This window comes from Bombus terrestris, chromosome 7, assembly GCF_910591885.1.
Source record: "Bombus terrestris chromosome 7, iyBomTerr1.2, whole genome shotgun sequence".
Lineage (NCBI taxonomy): Eukaryota > Metazoa > Arthropoda > Insecta > Hymenoptera > Apidae > Bombus > Bombus terrestris.
Genome location: NC_063275.1, coordinates 3995138 through 4021556, shown reverse-complemented (window position 1 = coordinate 4021556; position 26419 = coordinate 3995138). Strand labels below are relative to the sequence as shown.

Below are 26419 nucleotides of genomic sequence, written 5' to 3'. Positions count from 1 at the left end.
ATCGCTATCCTAGAAAAAAGTCAGACAACAAAAAGAAGAAAAATGAATAGAACGAAAGAACCTACTTACACGTTGCATTAAAATTACAAAGTCTACGATCTACTCTTCTAGAACTTAATTACGTAGTACTCGATTACTATTGCATACCATATCTCATAGTCTCCAGTTTTGGACATCATATTACATACATACACATACACACACCAGGAAATGTAAAAAAGTTACTATAATTATACTACTATATACTGCTATAACTATACTTACATATTACTACTATCAATAAATTCATACACATATTACTATATAGAATATTACTATATCGTATAATTGTTATGGTTATACTACACTGCTGAAATTTTATATGTAACACAACTATAATATGACTGCTGTTAGTAGCAACTACGTTACTGCTACATGTAGCAACATAATACTATACTACTATGCCACTATGATATTCGGAGTACCATGCTATCACTTGTACATGTATTACCATTTCAATAGTTATACTATTCATATGAAACTACTATATACAAATATATATTACGACTATGCAAAACCACTACATATATCTAATACTATTATAATTGCATTGATACTGTTATACTGTACATAATATAATACTGTAACTATTATTGCAACGTACATAGTAACCACTATAACATTGTAAAGCTTGTATTATACCACTGCACTGTATATAACATAATGTCACAACTATAGCGCTATAAGTACAGCTATTGGAACATATCATACATGAATCGGAGTTCTTTATCGATGGGATATTACCGAGGAAGTAACACTTCCTCGGCAGACAACGGTGGTATACAGCCGACACAAAAGATGCAGAGAGGTAGATGGTGGTGGCAGGATGGGGGACAACGAACAATTCAGGGTCCTCGTAACCGGTTCTATATAAAAGCACATGCTACGTCAACGGGAGGAGACATTCTCACCGAGTAATCGGACCGGTGATGATCGAGCCCCATATAAGGTCATTGAGTTATCGCCACCCGAACTAGTACCACTCTCTCAATCAGTGTACCCTCGCGAATTTTCAAGTGCAACAAGTGTATCAATCGTCCACCTCCGTTACTAAACGACGTGTGTTTTAAAATACAAGTTTATAAACTAAAAATTAACTAAATAAAACTAAACTAAAATTTAAATCGGCATTTAACAAGGGCATATTAAGGCAGAGGATATTATTTTCGATTGGCATTCGATCGATTTTATTGCCTAGAAGATATTAAAGTAACATATATTTTCTATCGTTTTCATTCAGATGTAATAGACAATCGTGAAACGAAGAGAAAGAAGAAAGAGAAAATAAGTGATCGTGCGTAACAAGGAAGAAAAAAAGCGGGAAAATTGTAAAGAGAAAGGAAGAATAACCGCAAATGAGGAAACAATCGTAAGTAGAGAAATACAGAAAAGTGAAACATAACATACGTGGAAAACACTGCTGTAATACCGTGAAAACTACGTAAAGGAATAATCTCGTTAGAAGAAAAGAAGAACGATCTGAAACTAAAAGGAGACAGAAAAGTCGAAGATATTATACGTTCAACAATTTCAAAATACGTGACAAATCAAAAAAAAGAAGAAGAATCGTGACGAACAAACATTACGAAAATTTCCAGCGGGAGGAAGAAATAAGGAAAACGTCGCCACTAAACAGAGAAGATAAGAGCTTACAATTAGTAAGAAAGTGTGAATACGTGGAAGACTCGGTAAGAAAAAGAAAAAAGAAGAGAATCTTGGGGAATTCGAAGAATCCGTTAAATATCATCGTATCTACGATATCATATCTATCCATAACGTGAACTCTCGTTGAGAAGTCAAGCGGACAAGAGTGAAAGTCCGCTGCTTCCTAAATTCTATCGAAGTTTCAAGTGTGCTGCTGCTGGTTCTTTAATAATACCGAGCACCTGTCCGAGTTTTGGTCGAGTTGGTCGCCGGATCTCTGACGAAGAACAGGAAACGATATCAAAGGCGAGACGCGGAAAGGTCAAACCACGTGAGACAGCAGTTCTGAGGTGAGCGAACGCGAAAAACTGCATCTTGTTCTACGGTGAATTAGTCAGTAGCATCGTATAAACGATGTTTCATGGAAAACATCGTAGCAAACCACTTGTATAAACGTACATGTATCTGTACAGGTCGATTTTCTAATGAGAATGAATGTGCAAAGTCTAGTGAAAGTTGGCGATTAGCCATGGGAAATGACAGGAGGATAGAGCAATTGTTTTGGTTCGTTTTTAATTCTTGCTTTAGCTTAATACCAACAGTTGAGAAACATAAAAAGATCTGGAAAAATGAATCTACTGTTACTTTAGTCCTTTTCTAATCCTTGGTTTAGTTTAATACCAATTTAGAATTTATTTAATACCAGTTTAATACTAATTTAGAAACGTAACAAGATCTGGAGAAACGAGTTTACAATATATTTCCATTCGTTTTTAATTCTTGGTTTCGTATAATAACAATAATTTAAAATTATAAGAAGATTTAGAGAAATTAGTTTATATTCTCTCTTTTTTTATGAATCATTGATATCTCACAATATATATGTAGTATTGTTAAAACATCGTTATAGTCTCGTGACTGAAGAATAACATGAAATAAATTGATCATTTACTCACGATTAAGTAATTAGGTATTTAAGTATTTAGAGTATGATAATAAAGAATCGGAAAAAATTATACGAATCTTGAAAATCTTACAGCAAAATCTATTAAGAAAATTAATAAGTCTGACAAAAATATGTCAACAAAATGAATTTTTAAAGAAAAAATATTACTTGAAATCAATGTAGGTGTTGTAAAATCAGTCTGCGTTTAATTAAATTTGTGTCATCGTTGTCTTAGCGATATTACGGGCAATATTTCAATATTAATAATATTTATCGATAACTAAAATAGACAAAATTTAACATTTTTCGAAGTTCCCGAAAATCATTTTACTCTTATAGACACTACATGAAACGTTTTTCTTCCACTAGCAATTTCATTTCAACTGATCATTTGATTGAAAATCACATAAACGATAGCGATATTAGAAGCAATATTTCAATATTAATAATATTTATCGATAACTAAAATAGACAAAATTTAACATTTTCCGAAGTTCCCGAAAATCATTTTACTCTTATAGACACTACATGAAACGTTTTTCTTCCACTAGCAATTTCATTTCAACTGATCATTTGATTGAAAATCACATAAACGATTATCGTTCAATCAACGTTTCCAGATTCGATTATTATCCACTTAACGTCAAATAAATGTCAATACCTTAACCACTTATTTTATAGGATCTGCTGTAAACCTCCAATTATACCGTAACACTACAATTATGCATTGTAGATTATTAATAAAATGTTTAAAGGCATTGACATTAATTTACGGTTAAAAATTACGTGATTTTATATTATATCATTTGAATTTGTATTTTACTTGATTATATAACACTAACCATCTTTGTCGTGTAAAATGTAACAGTACAAATTAAAAAGGATAATCTAAAACGAAATAATAAAATGGAAAATCTTACGCATCGCTTAAAATCCAACAATGTCAGTCGAATTAAAAATAATAATAGTTGCTGACTATTTGCTTCAATATGCTTGCATATTTTCGATACTTTCGACACCAAAAATTGATGACAAAAAACCTAGATTCCTAGACATAATAAATCATGAAATATAGTCGGATACTTTCAATCGCTGGAACAACTTTTCGTTTCTTTCTAGTTATTACAAAATGTAGCAGACTTATATAAGCGTTTCATGCGTTTCTCTGTCGTATCGTCACTTGCAATATCACCGTGAAAACTATGACAATCACGTTTTCGACTAGTTGCACTTTGACGACTGACTTCCTTTTTTTTTTTTAAATCATTATATTAATCGTCATATTCAGTTTTCAACGCGTAAGATAAGAACGCAGAAAATAACGATGCAAATGTTAGAACAACGAAATCAGGACGTAGAAAATTGCTACTGAGAGGTAATGGCATACGTCATTTGCAACGATCGGTGAAAGTCAACTTCACGATATAGAAATTAATCGTAATTTAGAAAATTGGCAGTTGGAAGCAAGCAGCTGGTATAAAGGATACAAATAAGAAGGTTACAAAATACCTTTGGTACAATACACGTACATACATATTGAGTGGCTTTGGTCTTGCAGAATTTATTGATATATTATAGGATCGATTCTAATTTTTTAATGACAGGAATCTTCCTCAAATATTTATTTGCCCGATGAGCATAATAACTTACAAGAGCGTAAAGGAATTGGAAGTGGAAGAAATATTTACAAAGATTGGTGAGAATAACGAAGGTATTGTGTGAAAAAATTATTAAGAAGTTATTTAAAGTTATTAAAAAATATATTAATCAAGTATTTTTATGAATTACGATGTAAGTATCGATTTAAAAAAAAAAAAAACTAGTAGGAAAACTTGTTAGAGAAGAGATGAAATGTTTCAAAATATTGGAAACAAAAGGACGAAACTACATCAACGAAAACTAAGAGAAAAAAGTTACTGTAGTATCGGAAAGGATAGGATTAGGATAATTTAGATTTGTAAAATTCTCCTAATACTATTTATTTAAGATAAATAAAAATAATAGAGATTAATTGGACAAAGAACGATAAATGTTCAACTTGAACTAAACGCAAAAATCTTATTCTACTCAAATCACTCTCGCGACTCTATAACTCTAACAACTCAATCTCTCAACAACGCTAGCAGCTCAGGCAACTCCGCTGACTCTCTCAACTCTACAACTCTACTCTTCGGCTTCTCGACTAACTCTGACCTCTCGATAAAACGTTCTCACTTCTCGATCAACGTCATTTTGTCCTTTTCCTAATCCGGTCCTGTTTTCGTGCCGCAAGGACTAGGTGACTTTAGTCAATAGGTTTTTCTCCTATGTAAACTAACAGCCGAAGAACGGACGACATTGTTTTGCTTAGTTTCTAACCAGGTTTTTTCCTCACGATACTACATTACTTAAAAAATCTACTTCGGTAGCTCAAAGGAAATTCATAGTGAGTGGTACCAATACACCTATAATCGGTAATTTAAGATCTAAAAATCTAAAACCTGTAACCAGAAATCTAAAACGTGTCAAAGACACATCCCCCGAAAACTGTTAATTGTCGCTATTTAGTTATCGGAGTAGAATGTTTTACCTTCTCGTTTGGAGTCGATCAGTGCATCAAATTGATTAACTAAAGCACTTTCACGCGTACAACTCAATTATTTTGTAACAGCGAAGGCTACAGATTTACCGTCGCTATTGAATACGATCAGTTAATTATTAATTTTCTTTATTCTACCAACGTGACGAAATCGGTGAGTGGGGTAACCTGGCACAGATTACTTCATTCTTACCAACTCACGTGTAAGATAATAATAGATTCCGTGTTTGATAACATCTTAGTGTTTTCTAAAAAAAAAAAAATGCTAATCATGATTTCTAAAATATCAGTAGCGAAATAGCACGTGTTTCTTTCTTAATCGTAGAGTTTAGCTTTGTGCCTAGTTTTGTATTATACTATTTAACAAACAAAAATAAGAAAATTCTATAAATTTTTATTTTGATTAATATATTATTATATTAACACAATAAATGTTAATTTATGTTAACATTTACGTCTTGCACTATACAGGGTGGTCCGTAACTGATGATACAGAACAAAATGTTTTCATATGACGCTTCATTTCCAAAAAGATTGACCATGACAATTTAACACGTTCAAACTAATTTCGAACTGAACGAGAGTAAATAATCGACAGGACTATTGTTGTAATTCGTTACAAACTTAATCTACACGTGAAAATAAGCAAAACGTGTAGGATATATTTTCTTCACGAGATGCTTTGCTTTCGAAAAAAATAGTTTTCAAGATGGCTATATATATCAGATCGGTGTTAACACTTAGCCAACCTAGCTATATGTTTCCACCGCGTACTAGTTAAAAAACAAAGAAGTCTAAAAATTATTTAAGTGATTAATTATATTTTGCGGTATATCTAACGATTTCACATATTGTTTATACAAAACATTAAATTAAAAGTATAAAAAAATATAGGTAAAATTAAAAACATTAAAGATAACTAAAGATAAATGACACAACTTGAGCGTGAAATTAAAAATTCATAATGCATTTTAATATTTTTTTACAGTGTGGTATCGTTCGATTTACCGATAGTGTAACTCTTTAATTAATTTTAACACCACTAAATTGGTGTATTTTATTATATACTGTACTTTATACGTGGCACAATCAATTATGAACAATTCCAGGTAAACAATAACTGATAATAACAACAACAAACAAAAAACGCTTTGCTAAAGTCAAAAAAGGAGATCTCCCCGTTCGGTCACACAGCAATGTTCTTTGCAGAGGAGAGATCTCTCTATTGGGTTGGCTAAGTGTTAACTAAGCATATTCCAACTTTGTTTACTTAAAAACGAGGCTTTGAACGGAAAAATATTATTTATACACTCTTGACTCATTTTTGTGTAATAACCTCCTGTTGACTGTTTACTCATGTCGATACTTAACCAGGTATAAATATACCTGAGAAATATTCAAACTCGATATTCTCAGGAACAAAACGTCATATGAGAAAATTATGTTGCATATTTCTGACTTATTTTCTCACGTAGAATAGAACAGACCGCCCGTTATTATTGTCAGTTTTGCGATAATAATAGGGACAATAATCTTAGCGGGCTATCGTCTAGAAGGCAGCAAAATAAGTTCGTTAGAATAAGAACTGAAATAGATAAAACGGTTTGCTGATTTAGAATCTAGAGAATCGCAACTACTTTAATCGCTTCGGCCAGGCGCTTCTCCGACCTTTTGTTTCCTGTTAATAGGAATTTTTTCGCAATTGTTATCGATATATCGGTTAATTGAGGAAACATCGGCAAGTTTTCTACGACTGAACTTAATCTAGCACGTTCCGTCTGTCGTTCGGAATTTCAAATTCTCATAGCTATCGATGAATCACAGATAATAGCTCCGATGAACATTTTTATCCTGAACGACTCACCAGACTCTCCGTCTCTTCCCATTAATCGATAAAACATGCATTACGTCCATATTATAACTCTGAATGTGAACGTTGATGTATTTATGGAAAATTGAGAGTTGCAAAAATACTTGCAAATGCACGTAATACGCAAATACATAAAATATCGAAAATATAGTAAACTATTAGGTAAGACAAATGTCTATTTAAGTTTCATTCTTTTAGTTGCATTCATGGAAATAGAAATTTACATAGATATTTTGTAAGAATTTTCATTCTGAAACAGTGAAAGTGATTCCTCCAAATGTAAATTTATCTATCATTAGAAATCATAGAAATTATAGAAAAATAATTGTTTAAAGCTATACGTAAAGAAAGATAATGAACTTTTACTTTAGATGAGATTTTTTTCTGGAATTTTTGTAGAAAAGAATTTTATTAGTAAAAAGTAAAGTTGTTTAAAGTAACAACTAGAAAAGATTCATTAGATATCGAGAGCCGATTGAAAGTCATAAAATTTACACCCACAGATGGGCACTATTTTGCAACAGTCGGTATTAAAAGGCCGACAGATCAGCAACGCCGGCAAGGAGAAGGATTTACTTCATAAATTATTCAGTCAAGCGGCGGCAAATTATTCCAGCCAGTTGGCAATCCGCTACGAAGGTACTTGTCATTGATATTCTTAACGGGAAATAAAAGAGGAAGTAAAAAAGAAATAAAAAAGGAAAATACAAACAGGTGACTGGGTGAAAGAAACAAGTGGAAAAATTCCTAACATACTAACACGATCGTTTCGCAATTTGAAAATTCCACAAAGTTAAATAACGTCTCGAAAAAGAATTTTTTTATTTGGTAGAATTTTACAATCAATTCTCATTGATAATTATAAGTATTCTCGAAAATGAAAATTAATCGCATATATAAAATAACTCGTCGTTAAACGTACATAATTTAATTTACCCCATAGGGGTAAATTTAATTTACCATAGAGAGAGAAAACCCTATAATAACGAGCATATAAATAGAGAAAATTCTTATATCAAATTCAATTAAACTTACTTTATAATAATTTTTATATTTGTATAATACAATTAGTTGGATTTACGCGCGAATAAATATTTTCCTATTTATCCTCCTCGCGTCTATCCAAACGTCTTAGAATCGTTCAAACAACAATAATCGAATGCTTTGGATTTTGATCAAACATGGAATATAACAAATTTTCCACGCATCTATCTGCCTAAGATTACATCCTGAGATTCGAATCTAAAATCGAGCGGTTTTAAATTCAGGCAAACGCGAAATACCATTACACCATTACACGTATTATACTTTTATTTTGCAACGCAGATGACGATGGACACGAGTACACTATGCTTTACGATGAATTGAACGAGCTGACTAACAAATTCGCCAGAGTATTCCAAAGATTGGAAAAGCCAGAGAATTTATCGAAATCATTCGTAGCAGTATGTATGAAGCCATCGCATCGACTGCCAACAGTGTTAATTGCCATACTGAAGGCCGGTATGGCGTATCTGCCCTTGGACGCAGAGTTTCCGATGGCCAGGGTGAAACATGTTCTGCAAGAAGCGAAACCTTTCGCAGTGGTGATAGAACAAGAAGGTAAATACGATAACACTTGCTCACTTGTCTTCCTCCTCTCCATAAACAGGCTGTTGATCTACTAAACCGGTTTCAGTATTTTCGATGTTCCACGATATGTATTGCCACTCTGTTTAATGAACTAAAATTTCACCTAGTTTTATCCTTTGCTATAAGCATATTTTTCTGGTACCATTAATAATTATGTGCATAGCCGAAACAAAGTGTGAGTAATAAATTTGTATTTATAGCTGTGTTTATGGCTATATTTGTGTTTATATTTTGTATCATTCATTCAAAGACACTCTGTTTGCTAATGTTAGCAAAAAAAGAAATCACGTTTCTTTATTTTTTTTTTTTTTTTTTATTACTCTCATAGTTCCACTCTCATAGTAGTTGCAAATAGCAAAATACCCAGATGATTATTTAACGACTCGATTACTAATTTCCACGGTTTATTAGACGGGCGTAAGCTAATCGATTTTTTCAAAATCAAACAATTGCTTTTTGATTTCTGCGTGACACAAATAACGCGTTAATTTGCTTTAAGAACTTCGTGTCATTTGCATCGAACTATTCTCCAGCAGACGTGGAACGTGCCGGTCGATGACTTGGTTTAACAAAAATTTCTCCCAAAGAGAAATCTACGCTGTATGTTTCGAAACACATTGTGTTCTCGCCAGGGTTACGAAGAAAAAAGAAGAGAAAAGATCCTGTTTCTTTGTCTTTCCTAATTACACTACGTTTCGCGGTAATTGTACAAATATCCGAGTAAAAAAGAGAAGCAAAAAGAAAGGAAACGAAGCAAAGTAAAACGTGAGAGAAAAAGATGTGTGTCGAACTAGATCTGCTAGAGAGTATAACGCTGTAAAACGATTTTTCCTTCGAGCAGTAAACGGAAGGACCTTGCTATCTATGCAGATTGGCGTGCTGGACTTTTAAGGTCGACAAAGAACCGCTCCTACGAACGTTCGATTTTCTCTGACTACAAGTCACAACTTCCGGAAGCTTAACGCGGCCACGGTTTCATTGACATTTATCGTATTTATTCGCCCGTTTCACCACGTAAATAGTTCAGCTGTTTAGCTGAGGGCCGCATCGAAATTCTAATTAGGAACTTTATCGGTACCGGCACGACCGGGAAATTGTCACTGTCCTTTTTAAGAATCTTTTCTTATATCTTACAAAAATCTTTATATATATATATAAAGTTTTATTATGTTATAAAGTTATATATCTTATATATAAATATATTTTTTCAAGCTGATGCATCGATTTATGAGGGAACAAATACGATAACGTATGAACAGTTGTTGAAACAATCTGAAGCTGAGGAGAAAGAGGATTTGGAGTATAACGAGGACCCTGAAAGCACTGCTATCGTTTTGTATACTTCTGGTAGCACGGGCACGCCTAAGGGTACTATTCATTTATTTATATATAATAGTGACAAATTTCAGATCTTACGTATATAATAATTAGAGCGCGGATTTCTATGCGTTTATTTATAGGAAACTTGAAAATGGAAGATTACACAGTATGCACGTAATACGAAAGAATATATAAAATATCCAAAATATAGTGGTTTATGTAATATTTGCATAATAGTTTAGATATAACACTTGTATAATTTGTATAAATATCCACAGCCTAATAACGCAATAAATATAATGAACTATACATAAGATACATCAGCCAGCTTTGTACGTTGATGTGAAGAATTATAGTACATTATAGTAATTACGTAACATTGGAATTATTCTTTTTTTTTCTTGTTTCTTTTTCACTTTTCCCATCTTGTTCTTAAATCTCGTTTTTACGGCTTTCTACTTTTCTTGATTTCATGATTGAAGGAGTGCTTTTGCCACACGCGGTTGTGTTAAACCGACTGCAATGGCAATGGCGCGAGCTGCCTTATGCCACCGACGAGCAACATTGTATTTTTAAGACATCTTTGACTTTCGTGGATAGCGTGTCAGAAATTTGGGGACCCCTGTTGCAAGGAAGAACCATAGTAATTGTCCCCAAACATATTACCAGGGATCCAGAGAGATTCGTCTCAATATTAGAAAAGTACAAGGTGAGCATCTACGGTTATGTCTAAAACAAAATAGTTGGAAATTTGTTATTAACAAAAAAAAAGAACAGAAATAAAGAAGACAAAGAAATTCACGGAAAAGAAAAATCTTTGAGAAAAGGAAAAAAAAAAAAGAAAGGAAATCTCATTTTTTAATCTCGAAAAATTATTTTCATTTACCATTAACACTAAACCTACCGACACTTCGTGTATACCTATTCCTACCGTGTGCAGTCAAAATGATCGGTGATTAAAGAAGTAATAATTTGTATGATTTAACTTAAATAATGGTTAATTTATAATTAAATGTATATAAATGAACTTTTATAAAATTTCGTCCAAATTTACTTCTGTTTAATTTCAATTATAGACTTAAATAGAATTACACTTTTATTTATATAGAGATATATCTTATTCAACTTTGCTGCATTTTTTACAAATTATCTTATTATCAAATGTACATTTGCCGCATAAATATTTCCCGCATCTTAAACAAATTTTCCTAATTTTGTAACCTTTACAACTTTTTTATAGTAATGAATCTGAACTTGTTGATAGTTTTATTGCATGGTCTTTTTCCTGCGATTCTTTATATAAAAGTAATGTATGCACCAGGTTTATAACAATTTTGTCAATTCTCTGTAAATTGGCCCCATACTGTAGATACCATTGCAAATTTATTGGTTCGTAAACGTTGGCTTCTTTCACTCTTCTTATCAAATCGTATAAACCTCATAATTTCAGCAAAGTCATTTCTGCTCATTGTTTTTGAAAAAAATGCAGGTCTCCAAATTTTATTCCACAAATATGAGGCATCTAAATTTTTTATATAGCATATAGCATATAGCAGAGCAATAAATGCATCTAGTTTTGTTGCATCTAGCTCCCTCTTAGTCCCCAATACTCTAAATTCTTTTTCTTCCGTACATTTTATTATATAATCCTTTGTACGGTGATCAATGATGAGATAAATGCCGTCTTTACTTGTCCTTTCATAATATGCCGTTTAGCATATCCCTAAAAATATTATAGACTGATGTTCTGCCAAGTTTGGGACTTGCATCTATTTCTCTCCAAACTGTCCCATCGGGTCTAGTTTCGATACATTGGTTCTCTACGTCAGTCTCACCCTTTCTTGTCAACGATAATTTCTTTCCTTTTTGCCTTGGACTTATTTATAATATTCAACTCTGATTCGGTTTTAAATAACTTTTCATGTGTTTCCATGTCGTTTTCAGTTGCTGAAGTTTCTTGTTCATCGCACACTGAACAGTCTTCTTCTATATCCGTAATTTCTTTTTTATAACTATTTTTTTAAAGTCTTGACATTTCTAGGGTAAATATTTATCACAGAATAATACCACGTACGGAATACAAAATTATTGTCAAATTTGATATGCTTTACTTTCCCTTTCATAACAACTTTACGCAAAACGCTCTGAGATGCTTTCTGTCTGAGTTTTAGAGATAACAAGTTTAGATGATAGCAAATAGACAATAGCAAATAAGAATATGGCCTGTGACGGCGATATTTATACAAAAATATTGATGAGTATTGGCCGTTCTCCACCAACGGTTACTCGAGGGTGGAGTTGGGGAAGCTTTTCCCGTGTTTTATCGCAATGAGCAATAACCCTAAGAAACTTCCCGACTTTTAAAATGTTTGTAACAATGGGCTGTAAAAAATGCTAAATTTTATGGCGGTTCCTTAGAATTGTTATGGGCCTGAGTTGATATGTCTTGACAGCTAGTGTCTATCTTGATCCAGGGATAAATTATATTTTTATGACAAAATTACGGGTTAAGCTATTATTATTTGTTATTATCGATTTTGTTTGTCATTTGACCTTAGGATAGCCTTTTATTTGTACTGATTGTATTTATTTTAAGAATAACGAAAATATTTTGTAGGACGATCAAAATGACCGCTCACGGTAGCCAAAGCAGAGTACAAATTTTTCTCAAGAAATAAAAGAGCAAACTAAAAGTAAATACCGAAAAATATATTGTATGCATGTTTTAGGAAAAGTCAGAAACTATGAAGCGATATGATAAAGTTTAAATATGGTTAAATTTGTATAGAAGTTCGAGGGCGGTCAATTTGACCGCCGCTGGTAGGTTTAGTGTTAAAAAGATTTTTATTCTGCAACATAAACTTTTTTTATTCTATAAACTTTATCTACGATAATTATTTCAGATTCAACGATTGGTGCTGGTCCCATCGCTACTGTACTCTATGTTGATGTACTTGAATATACGGGTAAGATAATAATCGGAAATAATAACCACGCGCTCAGGTTCTCAGATCGTAGATCATAGATCATAGATCGTAGATCACAGAACGTACATTATATATCGTAGATCTTGTATGATAAATATCCTTCCCACTTGTTTCGATTACAGATATAAATGACGTAAACATTGTTAAGTGCTTCTGTATCAGGCTATTTCTAAGCACCTTCAACAGATTGACGTTCCAGATACCAACACGTCCCTTTCAATAGACGCAATCTTTATGCATTAGATCCGCTATTCACGAACGGCAAACGTTACGTCGAAATCCGTGTGTTTCACCATCGTTTCTCATATTCATTATTACGAGAAAAAGAAAAAAAAGAGGATAATCTAACGACGGGGATAAAAGCATGAAAATTGATTAACCGACGCAGATTAACTTAATCGTTCAGATTGTACGAGGTTAGTGCGGAAAGTACTAACAGTTTAAATGTAGAAGCCGTGTTAAACGATGGAATGTACTTATAGAAGGTCACGTAGCTTCATTCATGTATTGACATAAGTCGTGCAAAGTTTTCTGTTTGCCTATTTTAATAATATTGCCGCTGTATCGTACGTTCAAACTGACGACGGGAGTTAACACTAGAACTAGCACGCCAGTCAAATTGATTGGTTTTACAATTTTATTTTCAAATTTCTACTTCGTGTTATAGTTTTTTTCCGCAATGATGTAATGACTTCCGCAAGAATAACCAAAAGAATGGTATAATGAATTTTATTTTCTTTTTTATGTATTCAGACTCGAAATAATTTTGTATCAAGGCTACTTGTACCAATGCCAGTCAAAATGACCGGTGCTTGTCAAAATGTAAAAGAGTCCTGCAATCTGTTTATCGAACCCCAACTAACCAGTTTCCTCGTTTTGTACAACTTCCCACACGTTTTTACAATTTTTACTGCGTACCATTCAACATGATGATAATTCAATTTTATAAATGTGTTAATCCTCGTTTAATCCCTTAGTCCCGGATGAATTAATAATATCAGAAATGTACTACATAACATGGAATATAAAAAAGTAATAAATCAATGAATATAAAAATATTCTATTATTACGTATTTTTTAAAGACCAGTCATTTTCACTGGTTTTAGCTTCGTGTTAACTATCGGTAGTTCTATTCTTAAAGATCCCGCTGATGACGCTTTTGCGCTTCTCGGAAGCTGTAAAAATTCTTGCAAAAGGCACTCACCGCCGAATTACAGCAATTAACGATAACAGAGTTATGGATGAGTTATCGGTAAGAAGTGTGGGAATTCAATAGGGACAGAGAAACTGTAGCTGATAGTAAACATTCAGACTGACCGTCTCTATTTACAGACGAGCTCGAGAACGTGTCTGCGATTTCATTGCAAATGATATTCATTGCAGTTTCTTTTTTTGCAAAACTTAGAGCTGTTTGTTCGATAATGCTTCGCGAGAAACGATGATTTAAAGGATTGCGTAAGACGATGGTTATGCGAAGCGACGGTGGAAACGTATGACAAAGTTATACAAAAACTCGCGCGACGTTACGATAAATATTGAAATAGGGCTGGTAATTGTATTAGAAAATAGTTTAGTATATATAGTAAAATTACAGACGAAGACATTTCAAGATGCATTTGTATCGTTGTTATTTCAAAACGAGCATTAATTTCCAGACAACGCTCGTGTGTCTATTCGATCTGTAAAATGTATAAAATATTTTACAATTTCGCGTATTTCTATGTTTTTCTATGTATCTAAGTATTAGGTTGTCCGAATGTTTCTTTCGTTTTATAAGGAAATAATACACGCACAATGTTTTTTGTTTTATATTAGTTTATCGAATTACACATGAACGTAATAATAGAAAAAGAACGAAATGGATCATACCTAATTCAATAAAATGATATGAAACAGAAATTGTTGTTCATCTATTATCACCTTATGAAACGAAAGAAACTTTTCGGACGACCTAATATTTGCTGATCGAGTTCGAGTAATTGACTCGGTGTATTTATAACCAAGTGTCGATCCAAATGATTTTTCTTATGTGAACATCACGTGGTAGGAAAATTTCTGAAGCTAATCACTTCCCTAAGTCAGCCTGTTTTAAAATACATTATTCGTTATACACGTGTATATAAATTAATCGCCCTTCGTAATAATCGTCGTATTTCATAATAAATTAGATTCTATGTTTTTTTACAAGATGTAAATCATTAATCGCCTGTATTGATACATTAAAGTTGAATATTCCACGATTAAGTAACCCAATTGTGTTAACAATCCGAGTATAGCTCAAGGTCATCGAAATCACCGACGAGGAAGCTTTTCAATTGTTCGATCGTAACTCAATCTATTAAGACTTAATAATACCAATCGAGAATAAATATAGAACTAATTTATGATCAAATAACAATTAAGACTCGATGATTGAGACACAAACCACGTATTAACATTGCCCTTGGATCGATGCCTGATTAAACAATTAATACGCTTTAAGATTGCCTTCATTACGCTTTAAATGACGGAGATTGGTCATATTAGTTAGCAAGTATTGCATTAACACCATTGACTGGTTTCAGAACAAGGACAGTGTGCTACGTTCTCTAAGACTTTGGGTATGCTCTGGAGAAACGTTGCCAGTTTCGCTGGCGGACCAATTCTTTGCAACTTTCGGCGACGATAGTAAAATCTTGGCAAATTTCTATGGAAGCACGGAGATCATGGGAGACGTTACCTATCATCTGTTAACCAATCGGAAGCAACTACAGAATATGCAGAAAGTGCCAATTGGTAATTGGAAAATTGCTACTTTTTTAAAAACAAAGTATGGTAATCAAATATGAGACGAATAGTAATAATTATAGAAATAAGTTCAAAGAAATTTCCAAACAACTAATTACCTAGCCGTATGAACAATAAATTCGAATAACTGTTCACGGTATTGAAATGATTTGCAAATTTCGCAAGTTTTCAATCGATAAGTTCAAATTTCGAAAGCAAACGAATAGAGTGGAATGGATTTTTGATTACAGGCAAGCCATTGGACAATTGCGTTATTTATATCGTGAACAAAGAGATGCGGCTGGTACCGCAGGGCGAAGTCGGAGAACTGGTAGTCGCCGGAAAGAACCTTGCAACAGGGTACATCCGCGACAATGAGTCCCGCAAGTTTCAGGACAATCCTCATGCCATCGATCTAGGTAAACATTTCACGGTTTACTTCATAAACTTTTTAACCCTATGCACTCGACGGCCTTTTCGGTCGGGCGTAGCAGCAACTCGAGATGATTTTGCGCGTATGTGACGAGCGTCTTGTAGGTAATATAAAATGATTTTATACAAAAATTAACTTAAAAAGACATTATATTTTAATAATCTATATATATGTCGGGTTTCGTTAGAAATTTTGAGCGTGAAATAATTAATAAATATAACAAAAGCTATTGACAATGTTCCTGGGCTCAATAACGAATCCACGGTCAACGGGTAAACTCTTTGTACAATGGAATACATTTTGTAGCACGCAGACACGTTAACTCAGACGCTGGGTTACTTTCAGACCCCCTCCAAGTCAATCACAGAAAACTCTCCAAGGGGATTGCAAATAAAAGACAGATACAGTCACACGTGTCAAATACATATTGATCGGGAATATCAAAAATTCCCAATCGCCGTAGCTAGGCTGTTTATACAGCGTATCCTCAACATCGGTACCTCCTCTGTAAGACATTTCGTTCATCCCGTGACCGTGGCTACGTTCGGCGACCAGTTATGTCACCTCGAGCCCAAGTATTGGGGAACTTTCTAAAGAAAGGCCCGATGTCCCTACATCTCCGACATATATTTACATCTTTGAACATATTATTTTTTAATATTTTTTCTGTATTTTTTTACGATAATTTGTGAAACGATCTGGCCAGATGCATTCTTGGCTTGTCGGGACAAGTATCGTAATTATAAGTTGTTTCGTGTCTTTCTCCTGCTTTGTTTCGGTGAGAACACGCCTTACCAATCCTTTTTTTCTTCCTGTTAAAATTACATGGAGCTTCCCATTTAACCGAATTCCATCACGGTTAGCAGTCGACATAGAAGCTCGATCTCGCGGTTGTCGAATATCTCCTTTCAACTGATCTACTAAAGTTTTTATAAATCGCAGCTGGTTAAGTGGTCTTTCGTTCTTTCGCTTTTTTACAGAATATATGAATTAATTAAACAAATTTCCAAATCCATTTTTTTGCAGCTTCTGAATTTACGAAATTAGAATACTTGTGCCACGATCGTCGAATCTGAACTAACGTCAGAGACGTTGCCAGAATCATAGTTTCGGAAGATTTTGAGCATAAATATTTCATCTCCATCTTAAAGTGTAACACTTCACGTTTCATAGCAATCAATATAAAGAATGAATCTATTTACGAACTAATACTGCGCTCTCATCAATTAGAGAGGTCGAAATCTAGCATAAACAGGGGCTATTGCCTTTCGTTCTCCTCTCAAGTTGCCACACGGAACACCATCATGAGGAAAAATAGCCTCTCGGGTGCAAAGGGTTACATTTTTTTCCTATGAGGATAAAGATATTTTTTTTATTATTATTATTTAATTTGTACTTTACAATTTGCCCAGCTGGACATTTGGCAAATTTTTCTAACTTAATTGCTAAATAACATGTGGATGGCTATCCCCAACGAGATACCATCTTCGAGTTTGACTAGTTTATTTCTTTAGTGAGGTCAGTGGGGTGTTTTCTTTTTAGTCTTCTTTCTATGAGAGTTTTGTTCGCTTCAGCAGCCAACTGGTTTGGATGCGTTGCCGTTCTTCCCTTGTATTTTTCTGCGTATCTGCCGATTTCTTCTTTGACCATGGTATTTTTAAGTCTTTGCGTATATCCTCGTTTCTGACATACCATGGGCTGTTGACTATTGTTCTCAGTATCTTCGATTATAGCGACTCTATTTTGTTTATGTGACTCATTACTGCTATCCCCCATAGTGATATTCCGTATGTCCAAATTGGTTTTATTATCGTCTTGTATATTTTTCATTTATTTTCTATGCTGAGTTTAGAACTTCGACTAGTTAACCAGTACTTTTGTCTTCTTTTTATCCGTATTTTGTCAATAATTGATTTAGTATGTTGCTTCCATATAAGTTGTGTGTCTAAGTGAAGTCCTAGGTATTTAACTTGCCTTGTTTGTGTTATGTGCGCGCCATTCAATGATAAAGATATTTTTTTTTATTTGGAAGTAGTTTACAATCAATTCTCATTGAAGATTATAAGTAAATTATTCTGACGTAGTACTATAACGTGAATAATAAATAATTATCGTATGTTTGATTCTAGCTGAACCTGATATTTAAATCTAGAGGGTAATATCCTTTTAGCCTGCGGATCTGATCCGTCGTGTCAAGTAATTGAGTAACTAGTGGGTTTTGGTGGTTTTACTGAATTTGGATATTTCTTCTTTAACTGTAGATATCTGAAGGTAGCGATATTGGTGGCATACCAAGGTGCATCTATTAAGGATCTTAGAGTTTTTGATTGGAATCGTTGAAGAATTTCTATGTTGAAATTACTCGCTGTTCCCCATAGTTGGATCCCATAGCTTCAAACATGTTTTAATGTGACTTTATATAGCATTATTTTATTCTGCACGCTTAAGTTAGAAAATCTGCCAAAGAGCCAGTAGAATTTTTTAAATTTTAATTTAAGTTGCTTGGATTTATCTACGATGCGTCGTTTCCATGTCATTCTTCTGTCCAGAATCATGTCCAGATATCTAACTGAATCTTTGTTCGGAATTGGAATATTATTTATGCTCACCTGTGGGCAGGATTGTTTTCGCAGTGTGAAGATTATATGACTGGATTTATTTTCATTTATTTTGAAGCGCCATTTGTGGAACCACTTTTCCATAGAGTCGAGACCTTACTGGAGAGTTGAGGAAGCAATTATCGGGTCTGGGTGGGATGCTAATAAAGCTGTATCATCAGCAAATGTCGCTGTGATTATTTCTGTTAAGATTGGTAAATTGGCAGTGTAGATGGTGAACAGCAGAAGTCCGAGGACACTGCCTTGGGGTATGCCAGCTTCTATTGGAAATGTTGCGTTATAGCGTCTAAGTATTTAAATCATGAGCAACCTATTGGTTAGATATGATATTAAGATGGAGTAGTGGGTGTCGAACGCCTGCTGAATGACCAGGAATAACGCAGAGCAATATTTTTTCTTTTCTAAATCTTGGCTGATTTTACGAGTTAAACGATGAATTTGCTCTATCGTAGAATGTTGCTTCCAAAAACCGAATTGACGATCTGGAATTGTTTTCGAATCCTCTAAGAGCGGAAGGAGTCGTTTCGTTAGCATCTTCCCAAATAGGATAAAGATATGAAAATGAAAATTTATCGATATATCAACATATAAATTAGAAAAATCAGAGAAGAATAAAACGTCGATAGAAAAGGGTAAACGTGTTATATTTCGAGAATTCGTAATCTTATATTTATATCTAGATTCAGCCATTTATCGACTATAGAAAATTCTATTTACTTCTTATTTTTCAATCTTTCTTAGTTTTCTCGTTTCCGTAGTTCTTCGATCAAATTTCAGTCTAAAGAATGAACAATGATTAAAAACTAAAGAAATAAAAGGGAGCGAAGAAGTCTGAAAAACGAAATAAGAGATGAGAAGAAATATCATCGAGAATTTGATCGATATTTCTAACTTTTTCCATGCACACAAGAGAAACAAATTGCGAGCGTGCATCTTGGAGTGTACAGACGAGCTTCTATCTTGCTTCTTTTTTTCTCTGCCAGCCAACTACCATAATCTCGTTAAGAATATAACGTTCGACCTTATTTCACCAGGGAAATAATTCTCGCAAACACCGTAGAAATCCCCTGTTGTTTTCATTCGAATCGCCGATAGGCATGAATCACCGCATTGTAGTGAAAATTTATTTATCCTCGACGCGTCTCATTACACGTGACACGTGATCGATAACCACGTGTAGTTGTATCGGATGGATTACCGTGGATGGTATGGAAATGAGATGAGAAATACCGAAAGAAAAAAAAGATAAAAAAATATTGTACAACATCAAGATTTTTAACATTTCCGCGATTTTAATCTCGACGCATCGCTGTGCATTATGTTCAGAACACACCTGGTATTTATATTCTCAAAGCGATGATTCTTTTCTTATCGAGAAAAGATTTAATTATATCAAATTACTTGTATGAAAAGATTTAATCGAAAAGACGATCCTTCTCTAAAAACGTAGAATTCTATCAACTAACATTGTAGCAACTGATGTTTATTATATGGAAAGATTTGCGACATATGTTGTTATACCGAAAATTCGTTTTAAGCTTTGTTAGCATAATATAAAAATTAATATCTAATTTTTTATTTGAAAAGAACACTCGAGGATTTATTGCACTGGAGATTATGCAAGAATATCGAAAGGAGTGATCCTGTACGAAGGACGCGTAGACTCGCAAATTAAAGTTAGAGGACACCGTGTAGACCTCACGGAAGTGGAGAAAGTAGTATCAAAGGCACCTGGTGTCGACGAAGTGGTTGTCCTCTGTTACAAACCCGGTGAATTGTCTCAGGTACCATTAATAAAATTGTCTTAATATCTCTGATATAATATTGTTATATATTATATTATAGATATCCTACAAATAATGCATCGAATAACGATTATACATATAACATAAAACATAGTACATACAATTACAAGATAGTTGTATCGAACATAATAAAAAGTCAAAGGTATAAAATAATGCATAGAATAATATTATATGAAATTACATGTACATAAAAAATATTAAAAAATTTTCAGGCACTACTTGCTTTCGTAACTGTTACAAACGATTCGTCCACTTGCACTGTAAAAATTGAAACGTTTCTACAAGCCAATCTACCGGTATACATGTTACCACGAGTCATCATCCTGGATAATATTCCTCTTTTAACAAACGGGAAGACTGATCGTCAAACACTGCTCAAGCAATACGAATCTTCTCATCTCAATAACGGTACCTGTATAACTTTCAATTTATCTGTTCATATTATCAAAACATTTATCACATAAAATAATCTGAATTTCGGTACACATTGCGATGATCAAATTATTATAATCAATTGTAAATTACCTGCTATTCGAGGTTCAAGTAAGAATGAACTTGGAAATACGCTTCAAGTGAAATATTTCTCATTACAAGAAGCATTGTTAAATGTTGCGACATTTAAATAATATAACATTAATGTAATAAGGATTTCAAGTATTCTGATAGGAATTATTTTGGTCACATATGAACCGTTGATAACAATTAATAGTCAAATATACAGGGTGGTTGGTAACTGGTGGTACAAGCGGAAAGGGGGTGATTATACGCGAAAAAAGAAGTCGAAAATATAGAATAAAAATTTTTCGTTTAAGGCTTTGTTTTCGAGAAAATCGACTTTGAATTTTCGCTCGGTACGCGTGCACTTTATCGCGTCTCGTTATAACGGATCTTACTGTAGATCGTTGTCTCGATGGATATTATCGCAGTTTAAGTTTGTTTTTGCTGTAACGGAAAATTAGAAATACATAATGAAATAATATGAAGTAATCATAAAGTTTATTATTACAAAAATTGCTGAAAATGTTGCCCATTCTGCCGAACACATACTTTTGCTCTTCTAATTAAATTTCTACGAACACTTTCTAACGTATTTGATTGTTTTAAAGTATGAAAGGCTACAATAAAGTGCACGCGTACCGAGCGAAAATTCAAAGTCGATTTTCTCGAAAACAAAGCCTCAAACGAAAAATTTTTATTCTATATTTTTGACTTCTTTTTTCGCGTAGAATCACCTCCTTTCCGCTTGTACCACCAGTTACCAACCACCCTGTATATTATAACAACAAAGATAGGAATTCAGAGTTATTAATAATATATATTATTATATGAATATTATATATAGAGAATGAGCAATACATGAACTGCGACTACATCGACGTACCTGAAGCAGACTTAGCAAAGGCAAAAGTTCTGTTTCCAACGGTGGCGTCTGTAATCGGTGGAGGAAGTCGCGCAGACGTTAGGATCGATGCAAATTTCTACGAGATTGGCGGAAACTCCTTGAACTCGATTTACACGGTAACAAAGCTACAAGATCAAGGTTACGAGATAGGAATCACAGAGTTTATCACGGCGAAGAATTTGGGTGAGGTGCTCAACCGAATGAAAACCAGCACGGATGGCGAACCGATTGATAATGGTCTTAACGAGGAAGAACATGTCTTTGAGATGTTGAACGATTCTCATAAAGAGGATGTGACAGAGTACGTAGAATTCATTGAATTTACATTTGAAATTTTTTTGTGAGGAATTTGAAGCGAGAGATGAATCATTAAAAGTGAAATTATAGAGATGCAAATTATTTATTTATGTGGAGACAATCTAAGATTTAGATTTAGTACAGAGAAGAGTCATGTTTATGCGATGGGAATCTGAGATATAAATAAAGTCGTTTGTCATATTCATAATGGAGACTTAAGATTTAAGACAAATTAATAAAGTAAGAGTCTAAATAAAATAAAATATGCTTCTTATGGGATGAAATATCAAGATTTAAATAAAATTACAGAGATGAAAATCATTTGTGATACTTATAGAATGAAAGAGATAGCCATGAATAAGTATAGAAATAGTTCTGTCATCTAAAATATATAAATTTTATCATAGAGAATGATAATTTTTTTGTCCCACAGAATTATTACAGAAAGTTTCTACAACAAAGCAGACTTAGAACAATGGTTAATGGAAGGTATAGCAAAGGAAGATTACCGTATAATGATGGAGTTGCTTTGGAAACCATTGGTAGAAAAGAATTTAAGTTTCGCAGTAAAATCGTCACAAAATGGCAGAACGATCGGCGTAGCATTAAACTTCGATCTCTGGGACGAGCCTGAGTTAATTCTCGATTCCAAATTAACGATCGTTTTCGACTTCTTGGAATATCTTGAAGCACCCATTAGAGAAAGGAAATTGCCAAAAGGAACGGGTCAGATTATTCATAATTTTATGATGGCAACGAGCGGTGACCTAAATCCAGCTGAAAATGTAATTTTGATGAAAGAGATGGAAGAATATTGTTTACAATTGGCTAAGAGAAAAGAATATGCTGGGATTTTCACCACCAACACCAGTCCACTAACACAGGTATTAATAATATGTTAAATATACAATTAATTTATTAAAAAGGATACTATCTTATAGTTTAAAGTCTTTAACGAAATTGTAACAAAAGAGACATACTTCTATCACACAATTTCTATACGAATAGAGCATGAAAATTGAATTACACGAAGAACACATTATTGCTAGTGTTATATCGAGCATCTCCGAACGTCTTAATCTCCTCTCTTATTATTTTTAAAGCAACCTGAGAAACTTTCCTTCTAGACCATCTAACTTTTGAACTTTTTTCAAATTCCCGCCAGAAGCAACGGTTAACGGAATAACAGAATCATCTCTCCCTCCTCCTTTTTTTTTTTTTTTTGTATTAACTTTTTCCAAATAAAAATACTAATTTTAGGTTTGATTCTAAAATATTATTTCATATATTTAAAGCAACGTTTCGGAAATTTTACTCGGATCAATCAAACATTTAAACTTATTTGTATTTTTCTTTCCAGTTAACTTCTTTCAATAGATTTAATCACTAATTTTATACTGGATTTTATTAATATTTTAAGAATATTAGTCTTATCATTATTTTGTTTATTACAGCAACTCGGTATAGACGTATTTGGATATGAAACAATGCTGACTTACCAAGTAAACAGGTACATTGCCCCAGACGGTACGAAGCCCTTTGAAAAAGCGCCGGACAGTCAACTGGCAATTTGCTCGTTGAAAATGATCGCTTAATGTACCCTGGAAACCAACCGGAAATATTAGCGTTTCGAATTGCACGAGAGTATGACGCTTGTACCAATGAAGTTAATAAGCATGTCTGTATTTATATCGATATACCCTCAGATATTACATTAGGTATTAATATACTCCACTTGTATAAGCTACCGTATATTTGCTATTCTTTAGAAAGTAATTCTGTCTAAAATAGTTTCATTCCTGTGATTGTTTTGTGTTTAGTATATGATTATTATTATTAATTCTTATATAAATTATAGTAATAGAATAGGATTGATACATAATTAAGATATATATATACCGCAAAACATTATTAATATTTTTGTACATAGAGTAGAGTATATACATATATACGTATATACCTAATAGATTATTAGGATTAGATACATATATTTTCCGACTGCTCACTGAATTTTCTACATAAAAATCATAATATGACACAGATTCGAATATTTGAAATAATTATTCAAATTTTATGTTATGTATTTTTATGTTATATTAGACGCCGAGATATATAGGTTATGTAAATTATGATACGTATGAAATAAGTAAATTACTAAATGATTGAATAAAAAAAGTTCGTATACCTTTTGATGTTCTTCTCCTAAATCCCCAAAGTCGATTTAGATATGAAAGTAACATTATAAACACCACAAACATTCACTATTCACTGTAAATCAAATTTCGTTACTAATAAAGAACTTTCCTTTCACTGAGTTAGAAAATTGCAAACTGGCCAATTTAAATTTTTTTAAATATTTGTATTTTCATATTCTACCGCAAAAGGCAGCACTTGACAGTCTATACTTGTGTCTTATTAACACACCCCTTTTGTAAAACATAACCTTACGAAACGTCAAACTTAACAAGACCAATTTTTATATAAGTACATAGCATGAACACTTGTATCTAAGTATAAATAATAATATGACATTAACATTTTTCAATAAAAATTGTTGGTTCGAATTAGCATCTATTCGTTTTAACATAGTTTGATGGATTCATCTGTCAACAACATAATTTCGAAATGGCACCTCTTACGGATTTACTCTCATGTAGCATAATTGAGAAAGATTCCAACAGTGATATATTATGGACCTGGTCTTATCCAATCGTTTCAGAATCTCAAAAAACAGTTGTTGCAAGGAAATGTAACTTAGAAGTAGAACACAACTCCCCTCAAGTATTTGTATTCTCAAGACACAAATACGATTGGTTCTACATACACTGTAGTGAAGTATTTGATTCGGATAAATTACCAAAAGTAAGTTACATGCTTTTTTTAAACGGTAACATTACAATAATTATATACGAATATAATAAAAATACTTCAAAGTTATCTTTGAAACAGGTAAAGCAATTTGCATTGGTTTTATTTGCCAAAGACTTTAATCCAAGGAAATATGAGGTTCTTTCAAGAGTCCTTAGCAAAATGTATTGCAAGACTGGCAAGCCAACAGAAATACTACAGTTATATCTCTCTGTATTTACAAAAGGATCATGTTCTACTCAAGAAAATGGAACATTTGTTTCTGATAACTTTAATAGCCATTGCTTTACAAACAACACAAATGTCAGAGAAATGATTAAAACATTTGAATTGGAAACAATCTTGATATACACTGCTCTTCTTTTAAAAAAACGGATTGTAGTCTATCATCATAGCTTGGAACAACTTTTAAAATGGATTGGAATATTTCCTGCATTAATGAAGCATCGTAAAGTCACTGATAATTTGTTTCCTTGGGTTGATCTAATCGATGATGAACTGGCAGAACTAAAAGTATGTTGAACAAGCTGTATTTCATTATTTAAAATTATCTCATAACCCTAATAATGAAATATTTTCCAGGGTCTTTCACACTACATTGCTGGCTGTAGAAACAGTTCCATTTCATCAAGAACAGATTTATTTGATCTACTTGTAAATATTCCAGCTAGAGAAATTACAGTTGCATCACATGCAAAAGGTAAATAAAGATATTTAAAATATCGTTAATCTAATAAACATTAATCCTATCAATTTTTCTAGAAAGCCTAACAATGACAAAAACGCATAAAGAAATAGCTCTATTCATGATCCAACTAAGTGAAAATCAATCCTACGTAGAAAGCCAAATAATATCCGAGATAAATGACAAAACTCAAGACCTGTTAAATCAGTTGAAATCATTGGCGGTAGTTCAAGGACCTGACGGAAGAAAAATGGTATCAGCGCAAACGCTGAAAGAAAAGAATCTACCGTCAGCAGTAGAAAATTTTCTAATTAACTTGGCTGTAGCTGAAAATTTGTTTTTATTGTAATTTTATATATTTTTGTAAATACGTAACTGTAATATAATCCAGTAAATAATTTCCACCACTTAATTTATCTTGATTACGATTCAAAAAATTATTTAAAATATTCTAATTCTAATAGAATGGTCATTCAATTCAGGGACAACATTCAAAATAGATCTTCACGACATCTAGTGCCAAATCTA

General features: G+C 33.1%; 2 protein-coding genes across 3 annotated transcripts; both read left to right on the top strand.

The window, feature by feature from the left end:
* The first annotated feature begins 955 nt into the window (after positions 1 to 955).
* Positions 956 to 24522, top strand: LOC100642844 (mycosubtilin synthase subunit C). The gene is made up of 13 exons (XM_012310031.3): positions 956 to 2033; positions 7581 to 7716; positions 8404 to 8679; positions 9922 to 10077; positions 10512 to 10738; positions 12933 to 12995; positions 15582 to 15792; positions 16035 to 16202; positions 20422 to 20618; positions 20852 to 21047; positions 21982 to 22342; positions 22772 to 23222; positions 23793 to 24522. Exons 2-13 carry the CDS (start codon positions 7581 to 7583, stop codon positions 23931 to 23933), a joined length of 2583 nt encoding a protein of 860 aa, XP_012165421.2. The 5' UTR covers positions 956 to 2033; the 3' UTR covers positions 23934 to 24522.
* A 124-nt stretch (positions 24523 to 24646) lies between these two features.
* Positions 24647 to 26303, top strand: LOC100642962 (DENN domain-containing protein 10). 2 transcript variants are annotated; one of them, XM_003396346.3, is made up of 4 exons: positions 24647 to 25200; positions 25288 to 25719; positions 25789 to 25906; positions 25969 to 26303. In XM_003396346.3, exons 1-4 carry the CDS (start codon positions 24964 to 24966, stop codon positions 26238 to 26240), a joined length of 1059 nt encoding a protein of 352 aa, XP_003396394.1. In that variant the 5' UTR covers positions 24647 to 24963; the 3' UTR covers positions 26241 to 26303. The 2 variants fall into 2 exon arrangements, with proteins under 2 accessions (XP_003396394.1, XP_012165423.1); XM_012310033.2 differs by having other exon boundaries at positions 25273 to 25719.
* The last annotated feature ends 116 nt before the right edge of the window (positions 26304 to 26419 follow it).

Coding starts and splice junctions, on each gene's coding strand:
- LOC100642844 (XM_012310031.3), top strand. CDS start 7,581: ATGGGCACTATTTTGCAACAGTCGGTATTAAAAGGCCGACAGATCAGC. Junction 7,717..8,403: donor GTTGGCAATCCGCTACGAAG/GTACTTGTCATT, acceptor TTTGCAACGCAG/ATGACGATGGACACGAGTAC. Junction 23,223..23,792: donor ACACCAGTCCACTAACACAG/GTATTAATAATA, acceptor TGTTTATTACAG/CAACTCGGTATAGACGTATT.
- LOC100642962 (XM_012310033.2), top strand. CDS start 24,964: ATGGCACCTCTTACGGATTTACTCTCATGTAGCATAATTGAGAAAGAT. Junction 25,720..25,788: donor ATGAACTGGCAGAACTAAAA/GTATGTTGAACA, acceptor AATATTTTCCAG/GGTCTTTCACACTACATTGC. Junction 25,907..25,968: donor AGTTGCATCACATGCAAAAG/GTAAATAAAGAT, acceptor CAATTTTTCTAG/AAAGCCTAACAATGACAAAA.